Below are 18,438 nucleotides of genomic sequence, written 5' to 3' on the forward strand. Positions count from 1 at the left end.
CCAAAATCCCAAAGGGAACCAGTTCCTGCCAGGGAACTTGCTCGCTCTGCGCAAACACCCAACTCTGTGCTTCTGCGGAGCCAAACCTCCGGCAGCGGATCTGACTCCCTCCCGCTGCCACAGGGCTCCTCCTGAAGTGGATCACCTAAGGAGAAGCGAGCTAAGCCTGCCCCTCCAGCCCCCGTGCACCTTGCCTACCCACCCCAGCTAATACGCCAGATCCCCAGCAACACAAGCCTGGCAGTGTGCAAGTAGCCCAGACGGGCCACGCCACCCCACAGTGAATCCCGCCCCTAGGAGAGGGGAAGAGAAGGCACACACCAGTCTGACTGTGGCCCCAGCGGTGGGCTGGGGGCAGACATCAGGTCTGACTGCGGCCCCGCCCACCAACTCCAGTTATACACCACAGCACAGGGGAAGTGCCCTGCAGGCCCCCACCACTCCAGGGACTCTCCAAAATGACCAAACGGAAGAATTCCCCTCAGAAGAATCTCCAGGAAATAACAACAGCTAATGAACTGATCAAAAAGGATTTAAATAACATAACAGAAAGTGAATTTAGAATAATAGTCATAAAATTAATCGCTGGGCTTGAAAACAGTATAGAGGACAGCAGAGAATCTCTTGCTACAGAGATCAAGGGACTAAGGAGCAGTCAGGAGGAGCTGAAAAACGCTTTAAACGAAATGCAAAACAAAATGGAAAGCACGACGGCTCGGATTGAAGAGGCAGAGGAGAGAATAGGTGAACTAGAAGATAAAGTTATGGAAAAAGAGGAAGCTGAGAGAAAGAGAGATAAAAAAATCCAGGAGTATGAGGGGAAAATTAGAGAACTAAGCGATACACTAAAAAGAAATAATATACGCATAATTGGTATCCCAGAGGAGGAAGAGAGAGGGAAAGGTGCTGAAGGGGTACTTGAAGAATTTATAGCTGAGAACGTCCCTGAACTGGGGAAGGAAAAAGGCATTGAAATCCAAGAGGCACAGAGAACTCCCTTCAGACGTAACTTGAATCGATCTTCTGCACGACATATCATAGTGAAACTGGCAAAATACAAGGATAAAGAGAAAATTCTGAAAGCAGCAAGGGATAAACGTGCCCTCACATATAAAGGGAGACCTATAAGACTCGTGACTGATCTCTCTTTTGAAACCTGGCAGGCCAGAAAGGATTGGCACGAGATCGTTAATGTGCTGAACAGGAAAAATATGCAGCCGAGAATCCTTTATCCAGCAAGTCTGTCATTTAGAATAGAAGGATAAAGGTCTTCCCAAACAAACAAAAACTGAAGGAATTTGCACCACTAAACCAGCCCTACAAGAGATCCTAAGGGGGATCCTGTGAGACAAAGTACCAGAGACATCACTACAAGCATAAATCATACAGACATCACAATGACTCTAAACCCATATCTTTCTATAATAACACTGAATGTAAATGGATTAAATGCGCCAACCAAAAGACATAGGGTATCAGAATGGATAAAAAAAACAAGACCCATCTATTTGCTGTCTACAAGAGACTCATTTTAGATCTGAGGACACCTTTAGATTGAGAGTGAGGGGATGGAGAACTATTTATCATGCTACTGGAAGCCAAAAGAAAGCTGGAGTAGCCATACTTATATCAGACAAACTAGACTTTAAATTAAAGGCTGTAACAAGAGATGAAGAAGGGCATTATATAATAATTACAGGGTCTATCCACCAGGAAGAGCTAACAATTATAAATGTCTATGCGCCAAATACCGGAGCCCCCAAATATATAAAACAATTACTCACAAACATAAGCAACCTTATTGATAAGAATGTGGTCATTGCAGGGGACTTTAACACCCCACTTACAGAAATGGATAGATCATCTAGATACACGGTCAATAAAGAAACAAGGGCCCTGAATGATACATTGGATCAGATGGACTTGACAGATACATTAGGAACTCTGCATCCCAAAGCAACAGAATATACTTTCTTCTCGAGTGCACATGGAACATTCTCCAAGATAGATCACATACTGGGTCACAAAACAGCCCTTCATAAGTATACAAAAATTGAAATCATACCATGCATACTTTCAAACCACAATGCTATGAAGCTTGAAATCAACAACAGGAAAAAGTCTGGAAAACCTCCAAAAGCATGGAGGTTAAAGAACACCTTACTAAAGAATGAGTGGGTCAACCAGGCAATTAGAGAAGAAATTAAAAACTATATGGAAACAAACGAAAATGAAAATACAACAATCCAAACGCTTTGGGACGCAGCGAAGGCAGTCCTGAGAGGAAAATACATTGCAATCCAGGCCTATCTCAAGAAACAAGAAAAATCCCAAATACAAAATCTAACAGCACACCTAAAGGAAATAGAAGCAGAACAGCAAAGACACCCCAAACCCAGCAGAAGAAGAGAAATAATAAAGATCAGAGCAGAAATAAACAATATAGAATCTAAAAAAACTGTAGAGCAGATCAACGAAACCAAGAGTTGGTTTTTTGAAAAAATAAACAAAATTGACAAACCTCTAGCCAGGCTTCTCAAAAAGAAAAGGGAGATGACCCAAATAGATAAAATCATGAATGAAAATGGGATTATTACAACCAATCCCTCGGAGATACAAACAATTATCAGGGAATACTATGAAAAATTATATGCCAACAAATTGGACAACCTGGAAGAAATGGACAAATTCCTAAACACCCACACTCTTCCAAAACTCAATCAGGACGAAATAGAAAGCTTGAACAGACCCATAACCAGCGAAGAAATTGAATCGGTTATCAAAAATCTCCCAACAAATAAGAGTCCAGGACCAGATGGCTTCCCTGGGGAGTTCTACCAGACGTTTAAAGCAGAGATAATACCTATCCTTCTCAAGCTATTCCAAGAAACAGAAAGGGAAGGAAAACTTCCAGACTCATTCTATGAAACCAGTATTACTTGATTCCTAAACCAGACAGAGACCCAGTAAAAAAAGAGAACTATAGGCCAATATCCCTGATGAATATGGATGCAAAAATTCTCAATAAGATACTAGCAAATCGAATTCAACAGCATATAAAAAGAATTATTCACCATGATCAAGTGGGATTCATTCCTGGGATGCAGGGCTGGTTCAACATTCGCAAATCGATCAACGTGATACATCACATTAATAAAAAAAAAGAGAAGAACCATATGATCCTGTCAATCGATGCAGAAAAGGCCTTTGACAAAATCCAGCACCCTTTCTTAATAAAAACCCTTGAGAAAGTCGGGATAGAAGGAACATACTTAAAGATCATAAAAGCCATTTATGAAAAGCCCACAGCTAACATCATCCTCAATGGGGAACAACTGAGAGCTTTTTCCCTGAGATCAGGAACACGACAGGGATGCCCATTCTCTCTGCTGTTGTTTAATATAGTGTTGGAAGTTCTAGCATCAGCAATGAGACAACAAAAGGAAATCAAAGGCATCCAAATTGGCAAAGATGAAGTCAAGCTTTCGCTTTTTGCAGATGACATGATATTATACATAGAAAATCCGATAGACTCCACCAAAAGTCTGCTAGAACCAATACATGAATTCAGCAAAGTCACAGGATACAAAATTAATGTACAGAAATCAGTTGCATTCTTATACACTAACAATGAAGCAACAGAAAGACAAATAAAGAAACTGATCCCATTCACAATTGCACCAAGAAGCATAAAATACCTAGGAATAAATCTAACCAAAGATGTAAAAGATCTGTATGCTGAAAACTATAGAAAGCTTATGAAGGTAATTGAAGAAGATATAAAGAAATGGAAAGACATTCCCTGCTCATGGATTGGAAGAATAAATATTGTCAAAATGTCAATACTACCCAAAGCTATCTACACATTCAATGCAATCCCAATCAAAATTGCACCAGCATTCTTCTCGAAACTAGAACAAGCCATCCTAAAATTCATATGGAACCACAAAAGGCCCCGAATAGCCAAAGTAATTTTGAAGAAGAAGGCCAAAGCGGGAGGCATCACAATCCCAGACTTTAGCCTCTACTACAAAGCTGTAATCATCAAGACAGCATGGTATTGGCACAAAAACAGACACATAGACCAATGGAATAGAATAGAAACCCCAGAACTAGACCCACAAACGTATGGCCAACTCATCTTTGACAAAGCAGGAAAGAACATCCAATGGAAAAAAGACAGTCTCTTTAACAAATGGTGCTGGGAGAAGTGGACAGCAACATGCAGAAGGTTGAAACTAGACCACTTTCTCACACCATTCACAAAAATAAACTCAAAATGGATAAAGGACCTGAATGTGAGACAGGAAACCATCAAAACCCTAGAGGAGAAAGCAGGAAAAGACCTCTCTGACCTCAGCCGTAGCAATCTCTTACTCGACACATCCCCAAAGGCAAGAGAATTAAAAGCAAAAATGAATTACTGGGACCTTATGAAGATAAAAAGCTTCTGCACCGCAAAGGAAATAACCAACAAAACTAAAAGGCAACCAATGGAATGGGAAAAGATATTTGCAAATGACATATCAGACAAAGGGCTAGTATCCAAAATCTATAAAGAGCTCACCAAACTCCACCCCCGAAAAACAAATAACCCAGTGAAGAAATGGGCAGAAAACATGAATAGACACTTCTCTAAAGAAGACATCCGGATGGCCGACAGGCACATGAAAAGATGTTCAACATCGCTCCTTATCAGGGAAATACAAATCAAAACCACACTCAGATATCACCTCACGCCAGTCAGAGTGGCCAAAATGAACAAACCAGGAGACTATAGATGCTGGCGAGGATGTGGAGAAACGGGAACCCTCTTGCACTGTTGGTGGGAATGCAAATTGGTGCAGCCGCTCTGGAAAGCAGTGTGGAGGTTCCTCAGAAAATTAAAAATAGACCTACCCTATGACCCAGGAATAGCACTGCTAGGAATTTACCCAAGGGATACAGGAGTACTGATGCATAGGGGCACTTGTACCCCAATGTTTATAGCAGCACTCTCAACAATAGCCAAATTATGGAAAGAGCCTAAATGTCCATCAACTGATGAATGGATAAAGAAATTGTGGTTTATATACACAATGGAATACTACGTGGCAATGAGAAAGAATGAAATTGGCCTTTTGTAGCAACGTGGATGGAACTGGAGAGTGTGATGCTAAATGAAATAAGCCATACAGAGAAAGACAGATACCATATGTTTTCACTCTTATGTGGATCCTGAGAAACTTAACAGAAACCCATGGGGGAGGGGAAGGAAAAAAAAAAGAGGTTAGAGTGGGAGAGAGCCAAAGCATAGGAGACTGTTAAAAACTGAGAACAAACTGAGGGTTGATGGGGGGTGGGAGGGAGGGGAGGGTGGGTGATGGGTATTGAGGAGGGTACCTTTTGGGATGAGCACTGGGTGTTGTATGGAAACCAATTTGACAATAAATTTCATATATTGAAAAAAAAAGTGGGTTGTTTTCTTACTAAGTTTAAGAGGTCTTTATATATTCTGCATGCAAGTCTTTACTCAGATATGTGGTTTGCAAAAATTATCTCCAAGTCTGTGGCTTTTCTTTTCATTCTCTTAAAAGTGTCTGCCAGAGAAAAAATGTTTTGAATTTTGATAGAGGCCAATTTATCATTTTTCCCTTAATGGGTTACACTTTTAAAGTTGTATCTAAGAACTCTGTTTAATCAAAGGTAATACTTTGTTCTGTTTTCTTACACAACTTTTATAGTTTTGCATTTTACATTTAGACCCATAATCAACTTTGAGTTAATAGTTACACCAAGTATGAGGTGTCAGCATTTTGATTTGATTTGTTTTGTTTTGTTTGCACATGGATATCTAATTGTTCCAGCACCACTTTTTGGAAAAAAAATATTCATAGAATTGGCTTTGTATTTTTGTCAAAAATGAGTTGACCATATTTGTATGGGTCTATTTCTGGGTTTTCTCCATCTTCTTCCACTAATCTGTGTATCTATCCTTTTGCCAACACCACACTGTCTTGATTATTATAGCTTTACAGTAAGTCCTAAAATCAGGTAGTTTGAGTCCTTTGACTTTTTCTTCAGAATTCTATTGGCCAGTCTGGTACCTTTGCCTTTCCACATACATTTTATAACCAGTTTGTTGATATCTATAAAAAAAGCTTGAGTGGGATTGCATTGAATCTATAGATCATATCGAGAATTCTCATTTTAACAATGTTGAGTCTTCTAATCCATGATCATGGAATGCCTTTCCAGTGATTTCATTCTTTCATTTCTTCCATCAGTGTTCCTCAGTTTCCTGAATACAGATTCTAAAATATTTAAATATTTAAACTAAGTACTTATTTTTTGGTGCTATTATAAATGGTATTGCTTTCTTAATTTCAAATTGCAGTCGTTAGTTGTTATAGGAAAACAAATGACTTTTGTATATTAACCTTGTATTATGCAACTTCATTAAACTTACTCTCATGATTTTTTTGTAGATCCTTTGGGGATTTCTACATAGATAATCATATCATTTGCAAAAAAAAAAGTTTTATTTCTTCCTTTCTAATATGCATGTCTTTATTTTTCTTGCTTTATTGCACTAGTTAGGATTTCCAAAACAATGTTGAATACAAGTGGTGAGAAAAGGATATCCTTCTCTTATTCCTGATCTTAGGAGGAAAGAATTCAATATCTTGACATTAAGTACGATGTTCGTTGTATGTTTTTCATATATGTCCTTTATTGGGTTAAGAAAGTTCCTTTCTATTACCAATTTGTTTAGCTTTTATAATAAATGGGTATTGAGTTTTGTTAAACTGTTTTTCTGAACCTAATGAGATGATCATATAGTGTTTCTTAGCCTATTCATATGGTGGATTACACTGATTTTTTTTTAATGTTGAAAGAGCCTTGTATTCCTAGGATGAATCCTAGCTGGCCTTGATCCTTTTTATATATCATTGGATTTGATTTGTTAATATTCTGGCATGATTTTTATGTTTATGTTCATGAAATACTCATCTATAGTTTTTCTTTCTTTTACTGTCTTTGTCTAACTTTGGTATTAGGGTAATGATGACCTCAAAAAATAAGTTGTGAAATGTCCTTTATTCTTCTATTTTCTGGAGGAAAATGTATAGAATTGGTGATATTTCTTTCTGAAATGTTTGGTAGAATTCATGAGTGAAACCATCTTGGCCAGGTGTTTTCTTTTTTGAAAGTTTTTTTTATTACTATTTCTTTAAAAGATTTGGGACTATTCAAGTTATGTAATTTTTCTTAAGTTTTGGTATTTTGTGTCTGCTCAGGTCGCCATAACAAAATGCATAGACTGGTTGGCTTAAACAATGTAAGTTTATTTTCTAATGGTTCTGGAGGCTAGAAGTCCAGGATCAAGGCACCAACTGATTTGGTTCCTGGTGACAGCTTTCTTCCTGGTTTATATAGATGGCTACCTTCTTACTACATCCTCATGAGAGAAAGAAGGCTGGGGGGGCGGTGGGTAGGGAGATATCACTGGAAAATATCACTACTCTTCCTCTTTTATAAGGATAGTGCATTTGGGCCAGGGTTCTATCCTCATCATGTCATTTAATCACCTCCTTAAAGACCATCTTTCTAATACAGTAATATGGGGAGTTAGGGCTTCAACATGAATTTTGGTGGGAGGGAACAATTCAGTCCATAGTAGTGTATTTGTAGGAATTGGTCCATTTCATCTGAATTATCAAATCTATGGGCATAATGTTGTTTCTGGTATTCCTCTTATTGTCCTTTTAGTATCTGTAGGATCAGTGATAAAAATTCTTGACATTGGTAATCTTTCTCTCTTCCCTTCTTTTCTTGGTTAGTCTGGCTAGAGGCTTATCTGTTTTATTGATATTTTCAAATAAACAGTTTTGGGTTTATTGATATTCTTGTTTTTTTCTCCCCATTTTCTATATCATGGATTTCTGCTCTAATTTTTACTATTTCCTTCCTTTTGTTTGCTTTAGGTTTAATTTGCTCTTCCTTATCCAATTTCCTAATGTAGAAGTATAGGTTATTGATTTTTGACCTTTATTCTTTTCTAATATATACATTTATTGCTACATATTTCCCTCCAACCACTGCTTTAGCTGCTTACCATAAATTTTGATAAGTTCTATATTCATTTTCATTTAGTTCAAAATATTTTTAACTTTGAGACTTTATACCTATATATTTTTTGGAATACAGCTTAATTTCCAAATATTAGAGACTTCTATCTTTTTGTTATTGATTTCTAGTTGATTCCATTATGATCAGAGTACATAATCTATGCTTTTAGATTCTTTCAAATTTGTTGAGCTTTTTTATGGCCCAGAATGTGGTCTGTCTTGGTGGATGTTTCATTTACATTTCAGAACAACATGTACTTTACTTTTCCTGGATGGACTGTTCTATAAATGTCAATTAGGTCAAGTTGGTTGATAGTGCCATTCAGGTTATTTATATCCTTACTGATTTTCTGGCTGCTTAATCTATCAATAACGGTGAAGAAGGAGGTTTTAACATTTCCAAGGACAATTGTGGATTTGTTTATTTCTAATTTTATATCAGTGTTTGTTTTATGTACTTTGATGGTCTCTTGTTAGGTTCTACATTTTTAAAATGGCTACATGTTCTCTTAAAGAACTGATCCCTTTATCACTATGTCATGTGCCTTTTTATCACTAATAATCTTCCTTGTTCTGTAGACTGCTTTGTCTGAAATATAGCTACTATTTGTTTGATTATCATTTGCATGGTGCTTCTTTCTCCATCCCTTAGTATCGTCCCACAGTGTGTGAATACTGTATGTTTTTGTCTCTTCTCCCTGTCTCTGTCTCTCTCTCTGTCTCTCTGTCTCTCTCTCTTGCATTTCAGTATGGGTAATTTCTACTGACCTATTTTTTACATCTACTGATTATATCTTTGAATATGTCAAGTCTACTGATGAACCCATTAATGTCATCCTTCAATTCTGTTGCTATGATTTTGATTTTAAAAATTCTTTCTTATATTTTTCATCACTCTGCTGACATTATCCATCTGGTCTTTCATTTTGTCTCCCATCTCCATTATCCATTAGAGTCCTTAACATATTAGCCATTAATTTCCTGACTGATAATTTCCACACCTGTGTCACATGTGAGTCTAGTTCTCATTGTGCTTTGTCTCTTCAAATTGTTATTTGTTGCCTTTTAGCATGCTTTGTAATTTTGTTGTTGAAAGGCACATGTGTTGTATAAAGCAGTAGCCTCTGAGGTAAATGGGACTTTAAGGTGAGTATTTATACCAATCTGGCCAAGAGAGGGGCTAGAGCTGATGTTTTTGTCTCTATGGGTACCAAAGGCATTGAATTCCTCTAGTGACCTTGTTTTTGTCTCTCTTCTTGGCCTTGGCCCTTCTCTTTGTGCTGTACCTCAGAAACTGCCTGTCTGTTGCAGCTCTCCCAGCTATAATCCACTGTTATTTTAACTGGGGGCTTATTATCAGGTTATAATGCATAATGTATAATGTATGGAGGAGAAGGGCACTATCTAATATTTGGATTAAGTCTCAGTCTTTGGAGTAAACAGTGGGCCTATGTCTTTGGGTATAGCCTTCACAATTGTTTTTGTCCCTTTTCAGGGTTATAGGTTGAACAGTATTCCCCCAAAAGATGTTGAACCCATAATTTCTAGCTCCTGTGAATGAGACTTTATTTGGAAATAGGGTCTTTGAAGATGATCAAGATATGATGAGGTCATATGGTACTAGGTCATCTTACAGTATTGACCCCAAATCCCACAGCTGGTACCCTTATAAGGAGAGATATTTGAAGACACAGGACACACAGGGAAGAAGCCATGTGATGACAGGCAGACAGTGAAGTGATGTTGCCATAAGTCAAGGAACACCAGGGATTGTCAGCAACTACCAGAATGTTGAGGAGGCAAGAAAGAGTTCTTTCTTAGAGTCTTTGGAGGGAATATATCCCTACCTGCCTTGGTTTCAGGCTTCTATCTTCTAGAACTGTGAAAAAATAAATGTCTCTTTTTGTTGTTTAACTTTTTAAAAAAGTTATTTATTTTGAGACAGAGAAAGCACGAGTGGGAGGAGCAAAGAGAGAGGAGAGACAGAGAATCCCAAGTAGTCTCTGCACTCTCAGTACAGAGCCTGGCAAGGGGCTCAAACTCATGAACTGTGAGATCATGACCTTAGCCAAAGTCAAATGTTCAACTGACAGAGCCACCCAGGCTCCCCAGATTTCTGTTGTTTTAAGCCAACTAGTTTATGGTAATTTATTATAGCAGTGTTAGGAAACTAATAGACAGGGTAAAGCTTTTTTCCCCTCTGCCACCTAATACCTTACCTGGCTGTAGCATTCCCAGTCTATGCCTTTGAAACCCTCTTCCCTATATACTGAGGCTTTCTTTTATTTTATTTTTCCCATTATATGAGAGAGAGAGACAGAGTGGGACTGGAGTAGAGCAATGTTCCCTTCTCTTTTGCTAGGATGAGATTATACTGTTGCTGTATATTATTCTTGTCTTTCTTGCAACCTGTAGGATAATCTTGGAAATAAATGGCTAGAGGCCCTTACAACTGCACAGAAAATATTTTCAGTCCACATGAGAAGTATCTGATATTGAACAACAATGTGAATATAGTTAACACTTGAACTGTACACTCAAACATGGGTAAGATGTTACATTTCATTTCCGTGGGATACATCCAGTGGAATGCCACTTGGTTATCAAAAAGAATGAAATCTTGCCATTTGCAACGATGTGGATGGAGCTAGAGTGTACATTATTCTAAGCAAAATAAGTCAGTCAGAGAAAGGCAAATACCATATGATTTCACTCATGTGCAATTTAAGAAATAAAACAAACAAGCAAAGGGAAAAAAAATAGAGTCAACCCAAGAAACAGACTTTACTATAGGGAACAAACTGATGGTTCCCAGAGGGGAGGTGGATGGGGAGATGGGTTGAACAGGTGATGGGCATTAAGGAGTGCACTTGTTGTCATGTGCACCAGGTGTTGTATGGAAGTGTCGAATCAATTCTACACCTGAAACTAATATTACACTATATGTTAACTGACTGGAATGAAAATAAAACTTAAAAAAAATGAAGTATCTGTCTCCATATATCTTACCAAAATGATCTTCGTGTTGCTGCCAAGCACAGTTCAGAGACTTGGAAGCCGTATGGTGCCAACGGATGGCTAATGGAAACAAGCTTTTGAAGTTGGGCTGTTGGAAGGCTGAGCATGTGACTCCTCTGCTCAGCAGGTTCTGGAGCCTGCCGTGTAGATGGGACAGCCTGCAGCACCACATCTTAGAAAATCTGACAGTGAGAAGAGAGAGTTAGTAACAGTATTAAATAACCTTTATGAAGCTGTAGGAATAACACTACAGATGTAACTATATGAAAGAATAGATTTAATTATCTCAATTCAGGATTAAACAAAGGAAAAATTCTGAAAAGCTAAGCATAAGTGGTCTATAACCATTACTTCCATTTTCTCACTACATAGTCTTTTTGTATGTCTTGTAATCTTGCTTCTAACATACTATTTAACTGAAATCGTTCTTTAAAAATTCACTAATTAAACAAATTTTTTAAATGTTTATTTATTTTTGAGAGAGAGAGACATAGTGCAAACGAGGGAAGGGCAGAGAGGGAGACACAGAATCTGAAGCAGGCTCCAGGCTCTTAGCTGCCAGCACAGAGCCTGATGTGGGGCTCGAAATCACAAGCCGCAAGATCATGACCTGAGCTGAAGTCTGACACTTAACCGACTGAGCCACCCAGGCACTCCCGAAATTCAGTAATTTTAACGTTACCACCACATAGAAGAATTGCTTTACAGGTCTAATCCTTTTGGCCCTCTCCACTTGTGACACTATTTATTGATCACTCTCACCTGACTTCTTGAAACTTTTTTTTCCCACTGATTATGCATGATTGTGGGCAAGTTACTTAAACTCTCAGTCACTCTGGTTTCCTGTTTGTAAAATGAGGATAATAATAATAATACTTATTTAATTTGCCTAATATAAAGACTAAAGTACTTAGAATTGTGTCTGTCCCATATTATTATTATTATCATTTTTATAATGATTATTGTTAGGGATAAAATATATCTGTTGGTAAAACTACCTTGACAAACCTGCTTAGAGTTGGTGACTCCCTGAGTGTCATGGTTTCAGAAAGATTAATAAAAAAACTTCATTTGCATAATACCTTTAAAAGAATTAATTTGTTCTGTGAGAAAAGAGGGAGAAAGCCATCCAACTACAGAGAAGCTGTATGGTGCTTGATGTGAACCTTTTCAATAACCCCTTAAGGTCACTAAACCCATAGAATGATTGCTTTCAGTGGTGTGTGCGTGTGTGTGTGTGTGTGTGTGTGTGTGTGTGTGTGGTGTAAGCTGAGGAAGGAACTGAATGTCACGTTGATGTGGGACGACATCAATGATAAACACAAAGGCCATAGCTAGAGATGTAACTGCATATTCTGATGACTTGGGGTGATGACTTGGGCATATTCTGATGACAGGCTAGGAAATGAGGAACTAAAGTCAAATTTATTGATATTTTATGGGTGTAAGCAAGGAGCAGAGCATGGCAAGGCCTCTGCTGGTGTCTTGGTTACATTTATGTTCTCTACTGTCTCTTGTTTCTCAACCTCCTACCTACAGAGGCTGGCAAATTATAGTCCATGCCTAGTTTTATATGTCCCACAAGCTAAGAATGGATTTTATATTTTTAAAGGATTGTAGGGGTTCCTGGGTGGCTCAGTAACTTGAGCATCTGACTCTTGACTTCAGGTCAAGTCATGATAACAGGATCATGAAATCAAGCCCCATGTCAGGCCCCATGCTGACTGTGGGGCCTGGTTAAGATTCTCTCTCTCCCCCTCCACCCCTCTCCCTTGCTCATGCTCACTCCCTCTCTCTCAAAAATAAATAAAAAATAAAAGGTTGTAAACAAGAACAAAAAATAATATGAGGCCAAGACCATATGTGGCCTGTAAAGTCTACAATATTTGCTATTTGGTCCTTCAAAGTACAATTTTTCCAACCCCTGGTTTAGTGCTCAGTTCTTTTTTTTAAGTTTATTTATTTTGACAGCAAAAGAGATGTGGTTGGTGGTGGGGGGAGCAGAGAGAGAGGGAGAGAGGGAATGAGGGAATCTCAAGCAAGCTCTACATTATCAGCATAGAATCCGATATGGGGCTTGATCTCACGAACCGTGAGATCATGACCTGCTGAAACCAAGAGTTGGATTCTTAACACACTGAGCCACCCCCAGTTGACACTAATTCTTAATTGAATACTCTTCTCCCTTTACATTGGATTGCTCCCCCAGAAAACCACTCTTAAGCAAGTATATGTATTCCTTTCTTCATTATTTCACTCAACAAATATTACTGAGCATGTGTATAACAGGTTCTCTCTCTCTCTCTCTCTATATATATATATACATATATATATATATATATATTCACATTTTTTTAAATGTTTATTTATTTTTAAGAGAGAGAGAGCATGAGCGGGGAAGGGGCAGAGAGAGAGGGAGACACAGAATCCGAAGCAGGCTTCAGGCTTCTAGCTGTCAGCACAGAGCCCGATGCAGGGCATGAAGTCACAAACTGTGAGATCATGACCTGAGGTGAAGTCAGACGCTTGACTGACCCACTCAGGCACCCCTAGCAGGTACTTTCTTAAGTACTGGGAAGAGAAACATAAATAAGTCAGCAATCTCGGCCACCATTCAAGAAGCTCACAATCTAGTGGGGAAGAAAGACAAACATAGGGTGATAACTACTGCTACTTATGACATTTTTAAACACAGAATACAGTGAAAAACTGCAAAAGAGAAAGCAGTTAACTATGCCTGGTAAAACCAGGAGGACTCCACGTGATCTATATTATTTGAAGAAGTGTTTCATTGTTTCGTATTTACTTACAAAATAAAATTTGCTCACATGTAAAAAGAAAAAAAAGTCTAAACAAACCATAAATATAGAAGAAAATAAAAAGTGAAACCTCCTGTCTTCAATATTTGTCATTCCCATTCGTCAACAATCAACAATCAACAGTTTGGAGAACCAAATTCCAGATCACACGCATGTGAAGTCTCCACACCTTCTATTCTCACATACAAAAATACATTTTGCATTTTATAGTTTTCAGATCACTTCGGTAAATACTTAAGAGTGCAATTCATGGGGGGTGCCCGGGTGGCTCAATTGGTTAAGCATCCGACTCTTGGTTTTGGCTCAAGTCATGATCTCACGGTTCCATGGTGCTGAGCCCCACTTCAGGCTTTGCGCTGGCAGCACAGAGTTGGCTTGGGATTATCTCTTTCCCTCTATCTCTGCCCCTCCCACTTGTTCATGCTGTCTCTCTCTCTCTCTCTCTCTCTCTCTCTCTCTCTCTCAAAAATTAATTAATTAAAGAAATAAATTAAAAAGTGACAATACCAAGTTATAACAAGGATGTGGAGGAACAGGAGTTCTGATTCATTGCTGGTGGAATGCAAAACAGTCTAGCTACTTTGGATGACAGTTTCAGTTTCTTATAATGTCAAATATAGATTTAGCATGTGACCCATCAATAGCACTCTTTTTTTAAAAAAGAGTTTATTTTTGAGAGAGAGGGTGTGAGCAGGGGAGGGACAAAGAAAGAGGGTGACAGAGGATCCGAAGAAGGCTCTGCGCTGACAGCAGAGAACCCAATGCAGGGTTCAAACTCATGAACTGTGAGATCATGACCTGAGCTAAAATTGGACGCTCAACCAACTGAACCACCCAGGTGCACCGTCAGTTTTTTAAATTTAGCTATTCCAATGGTTGTGCATGACACCTCATTATTTTAATTTGCATTTCCCTAATTATATATGATGTTGTGCATCTTTTCATAGTCTTAATTGCTATTTGTATATCTTCTTTGGCCAAGTATCTGTTCAGATCTTTTGCCCACTGAACATTTTTTAAATTAAGATTTTATTTCTTTAGAGAAGTCTTAGGTTCACAGCAAAATTGAGGGAAAGATACAGAGATTTCCCCAGACATGCATAGGCTGAACCCTTATTATCAACATCCCCATCAGAGTGGTACATTTGTTATAACTGATGAACCTATAATTGACACATCTGTATCACCCAAAGTCAATAGTTTACATTAGGGTTCACTCTTGGTGGTCTACATTTTATGGGTTTGCATGTATAATGACATGTACCATCATTATAGGATCATACAGATTAATTTCACTTTTTGACTGCCATAAAAATCCTCCCTGCCATGGATTTAATATGCAATGTTCCATTTTTCAGTTCATTTAAATATTTTCTAATTTACATTGTGATTTTTAAAATTTGACCAACAGGTTATTTAGAAGTATACTACATATTTTAGGGAGATTTTCTAGTTTTTTTTTAATGTTTATTTATTTTGAGGAAGAGAGAGACAGAGTGCGAGACAGGGAGGGGCAGAGAGAGAGGGAGACAGTATCTGAAGAGGGCTCCAGGCTCTGAGCTGTCAGCACAGAGCCTGATGTGGGGCTCGAACCCATGAACTGCGAGATCATGACCTGAGCTGAAGTTGGACGGTTAACCGACTGAGCCACCCAGGCACCCCTCTAGATTTTTCATTATTATATTCTAACTTCATTTCACTCTGAAGTGAACAAAAGCAAGCAAACAAACAAACAGCTAGTATAAATGACTGTAATTGTTTCAAGTTTTTGAGACTTACTTTATGGCCCAGGATTACCATCTATTTTTCTGTGTGCATAAAAAGGACATTACAAAATCTCTCCATGTCTAGTAAATATTCCCACCTTAAAGTCAACTTTGAGCATCTCTTCACTAACTGACTTTAGAGCCTGAGATTTCCACATTAATTCAATCTTTGGATTTAGGCAACACAAGGATCCTGTTACCATGTGTTCTGGGTACCGGTACTTTTATAGATGTAGTGTGTCAGATTGGTTCAGATCCTCAGTAGGATTGACATTTGATGAAGAAACCAAGATACATCCCAGGTAGGTCTGCTTGTTGAGGGTGGCTTCAGTAAACTGCCACTGAACAGGATCCCAGGTGGCTATGGAAAGACCCCTAATGAGGGGAGCTCTGAAAATGGGGTGGCTATACTCTTTCCTAGAAAAAAAAAACCTTCAACTTTGTCTGTTATTAATATATCTCCATCTGTTGTCTTTTGGATGGTGTTGGCATTGTATATTTCTTCCACCCTTTAACTTTCAATTTTCCTGTATTTGTACATTTAACTTGTGTCTCTTATAAATAGCACATAGTTATATTTTGTTTTCTTAAACAGCTTAATATTCTTTGTTGTTTAATTAATGTGTTCAGTTCATTTACATTTAACACAATTATTGATATATTTGAACTTAACTCTAGTATATCAATATTTTCTTTCTATTTCTCTTGGCTGTTTTGTTACCTTTTCTCTGTTGTTTTCTTTTATACTTATTAGGTAATTTGTATTATTCAATTTCCTCCTTTGTTTACTTGTTTATTATACATTCTTTTACTGGTTTTTAAAAAGGAGTTATTCTAGGACTTACAACATGTATCTTTGACTTATTAAATTATAATGCAGATTAGAGAATTTATATTCACTCCATTTGTATTCCTTCCTCAACTACTGTTGTGTATTTTAATTAACACATATATATCCCACATAACATGACATTACTATTTTTGTTTTATACAACCAAGGGGCATTCAAACCTACTCACATATTTAACCTCTCCATCACACTTCATTCCATCTTCTAGCTCCCAGCTTTTATTTGGGATCATTTTACTTCTGCTTGAAGATCATTAATATTACCTTTGCAGTTGGTGGCAGATTCCCTAAGTTCTGAACCATCTAAAAACAGCTTTTACTTCAATTTTTTTAAAATTTTATTTATTTATTTTGAAAGAGAGAGAGAGCATTAGAAGGGGAGGGGCAGAGAAAGAGGGAGAGAGACAATCCCAAGTAGGCTCCACACTGCCAGCACAGAGCCTGACACAGGGCTTGATCCCACGAACCCCGAGATCATGACCCGAGCCAAGATCAAGAGTCAGATGCTTAACTGACTGAGCCACCCAGGCACCCCTACTTCCATTTTTGAAGGCTATTTTCACTGGATATAGAAATTTGGATTGGCAGTTACTTCCTCCAGCATTTTGAAGATGTCATTCCATTATCTTCATGTTGTTTCTGTCAAGAAGTCAAAGCCAATCTAACTGCTGCTCCGTATTAGGTATTACATCTTTTTTCTCCAACTACTTTTACGTTTTTATCTTTTTCTTCATTTTTAGCAGTTTTTACAAAAACACCTAGATAAGGTTTTCTTTGTATTTATTCTTCTTTGAGTCAGAGGACTTTTTGAATCCTTGACTTGATGTTTGTGATAGACAGAATTCTAAAGTGACTTCCAGTGATCCTTGCCAAATTATAATCCCTTCCCCTAGAGTATGAATATGATGGGATTTCACTTGAGTGATTAAGCAATGTATAATGCACAGATGACTTTTAGAAACATCCTTGGTTGGACTGTCCTTATCCAGCCATCCCTTAAAAGGGACAGGGATGTTTCTGGTGAGAGATGTGAAACCAGAGAGGGATTTGCTGTCAAGGAGATTCTCCATTGGCTTTGAAGACGGAGGGGACCACAGGGAAAGTCATGCAGGCAGTCTCAAGGAAAGGAGAGTGAGTAACAGATGGCATGCAAGAAGGAAACAGCAACCTCAGTCCTACAGCCATGTGGAACTGAATTCAGCCAACAATCTGAATGAAGCTGAATGTGCGTTCTTAGCCAGAGCCTTCAGAAAGGAATGCAGGCTGGCCAATACCCTCATTTTAGCCTTTAATATACTGGCCAGTAATGACAAACCTGGTATCCTGATCTATAGAACTGTGAACTAATAAGTGGGTGTTAGTTTAATCTATTAAGTGTCTGGTAAGTTGGTATGCAGCAATAGCTAAATAATACAATGCTTTTGTTACTTTTAGAAAACTCTTAGTTACCATCTCTTCATGCTTCTGTACCATTCTATCTCTCCTCTCCCTCTAGGGCTCCTATTACAAATATATCAGACCTTTACATGTACTAGGTGCCAGGCATTGTTACAAGTGCTGGAAATATATCAGTAAACACAACGAATATTCCTGTCCTCAGGCCTCATGAAGCACCTTTTAATGGCCTCCGGATATCTACTGTACCTAAACTGGCTCCTCCCACAGTGTTCTTCCTCACAGTCAATTCCAGTACCATCCAATCAGTTCTATAACTGGTTCAATCTGAAATCTGTGCTTCAAACTGATACCTCCTCTTTAAAATTTCTCCCCTATGGGGGTGCCTGGGTGGCTCAGTCGGTTGGGCGTCTGACTTCAGCTCAGGTCATGGTCTCACAGCTTGTGAGTTTGAGCCCCACATCAGGCTCTGTGCTGGCA

At 38.3% G+C, this 18,438-nt stretch overlaps 1 protein-coding gene across 1 annotated transcript in view; it reads right to left on the reverse strand.

Moving 5' to 3' along the window:
- TMLHE (trimethyllysine hydroxylase, epsilon) overlaps nt 1-18,438 on the reverse strand; it is a 65,534-nt gene that overhangs the window by 37,026 nt on the left and 10,070 nt on the right. Inside the window, exon 2 of the mRNA XM_049643321.1 lies at nt 10,984-11,311. Coding sequence (XP_049499278.1) covers nt 10,984-11,301 — 318 coding nt within the window. The 5' untranslated portion in view covers nt 11,302-11,311. The remainder of the gene's footprint in view (nt 1-10,983; nt 11,312-18,438) is intronic.

This window comes from Panthera uncia, chromosome X (assembly GCF_023721935.1).
Source record: "Panthera uncia isolate 11264 chromosome X, Puncia_PCG_1.0, whole genome shotgun sequence".
NCBI classification, from domain to species: domain Eukaryota; kingdom Metazoa; phylum Chordata; class Mammalia; order Carnivora; family Felidae; genus Panthera; species Panthera uncia.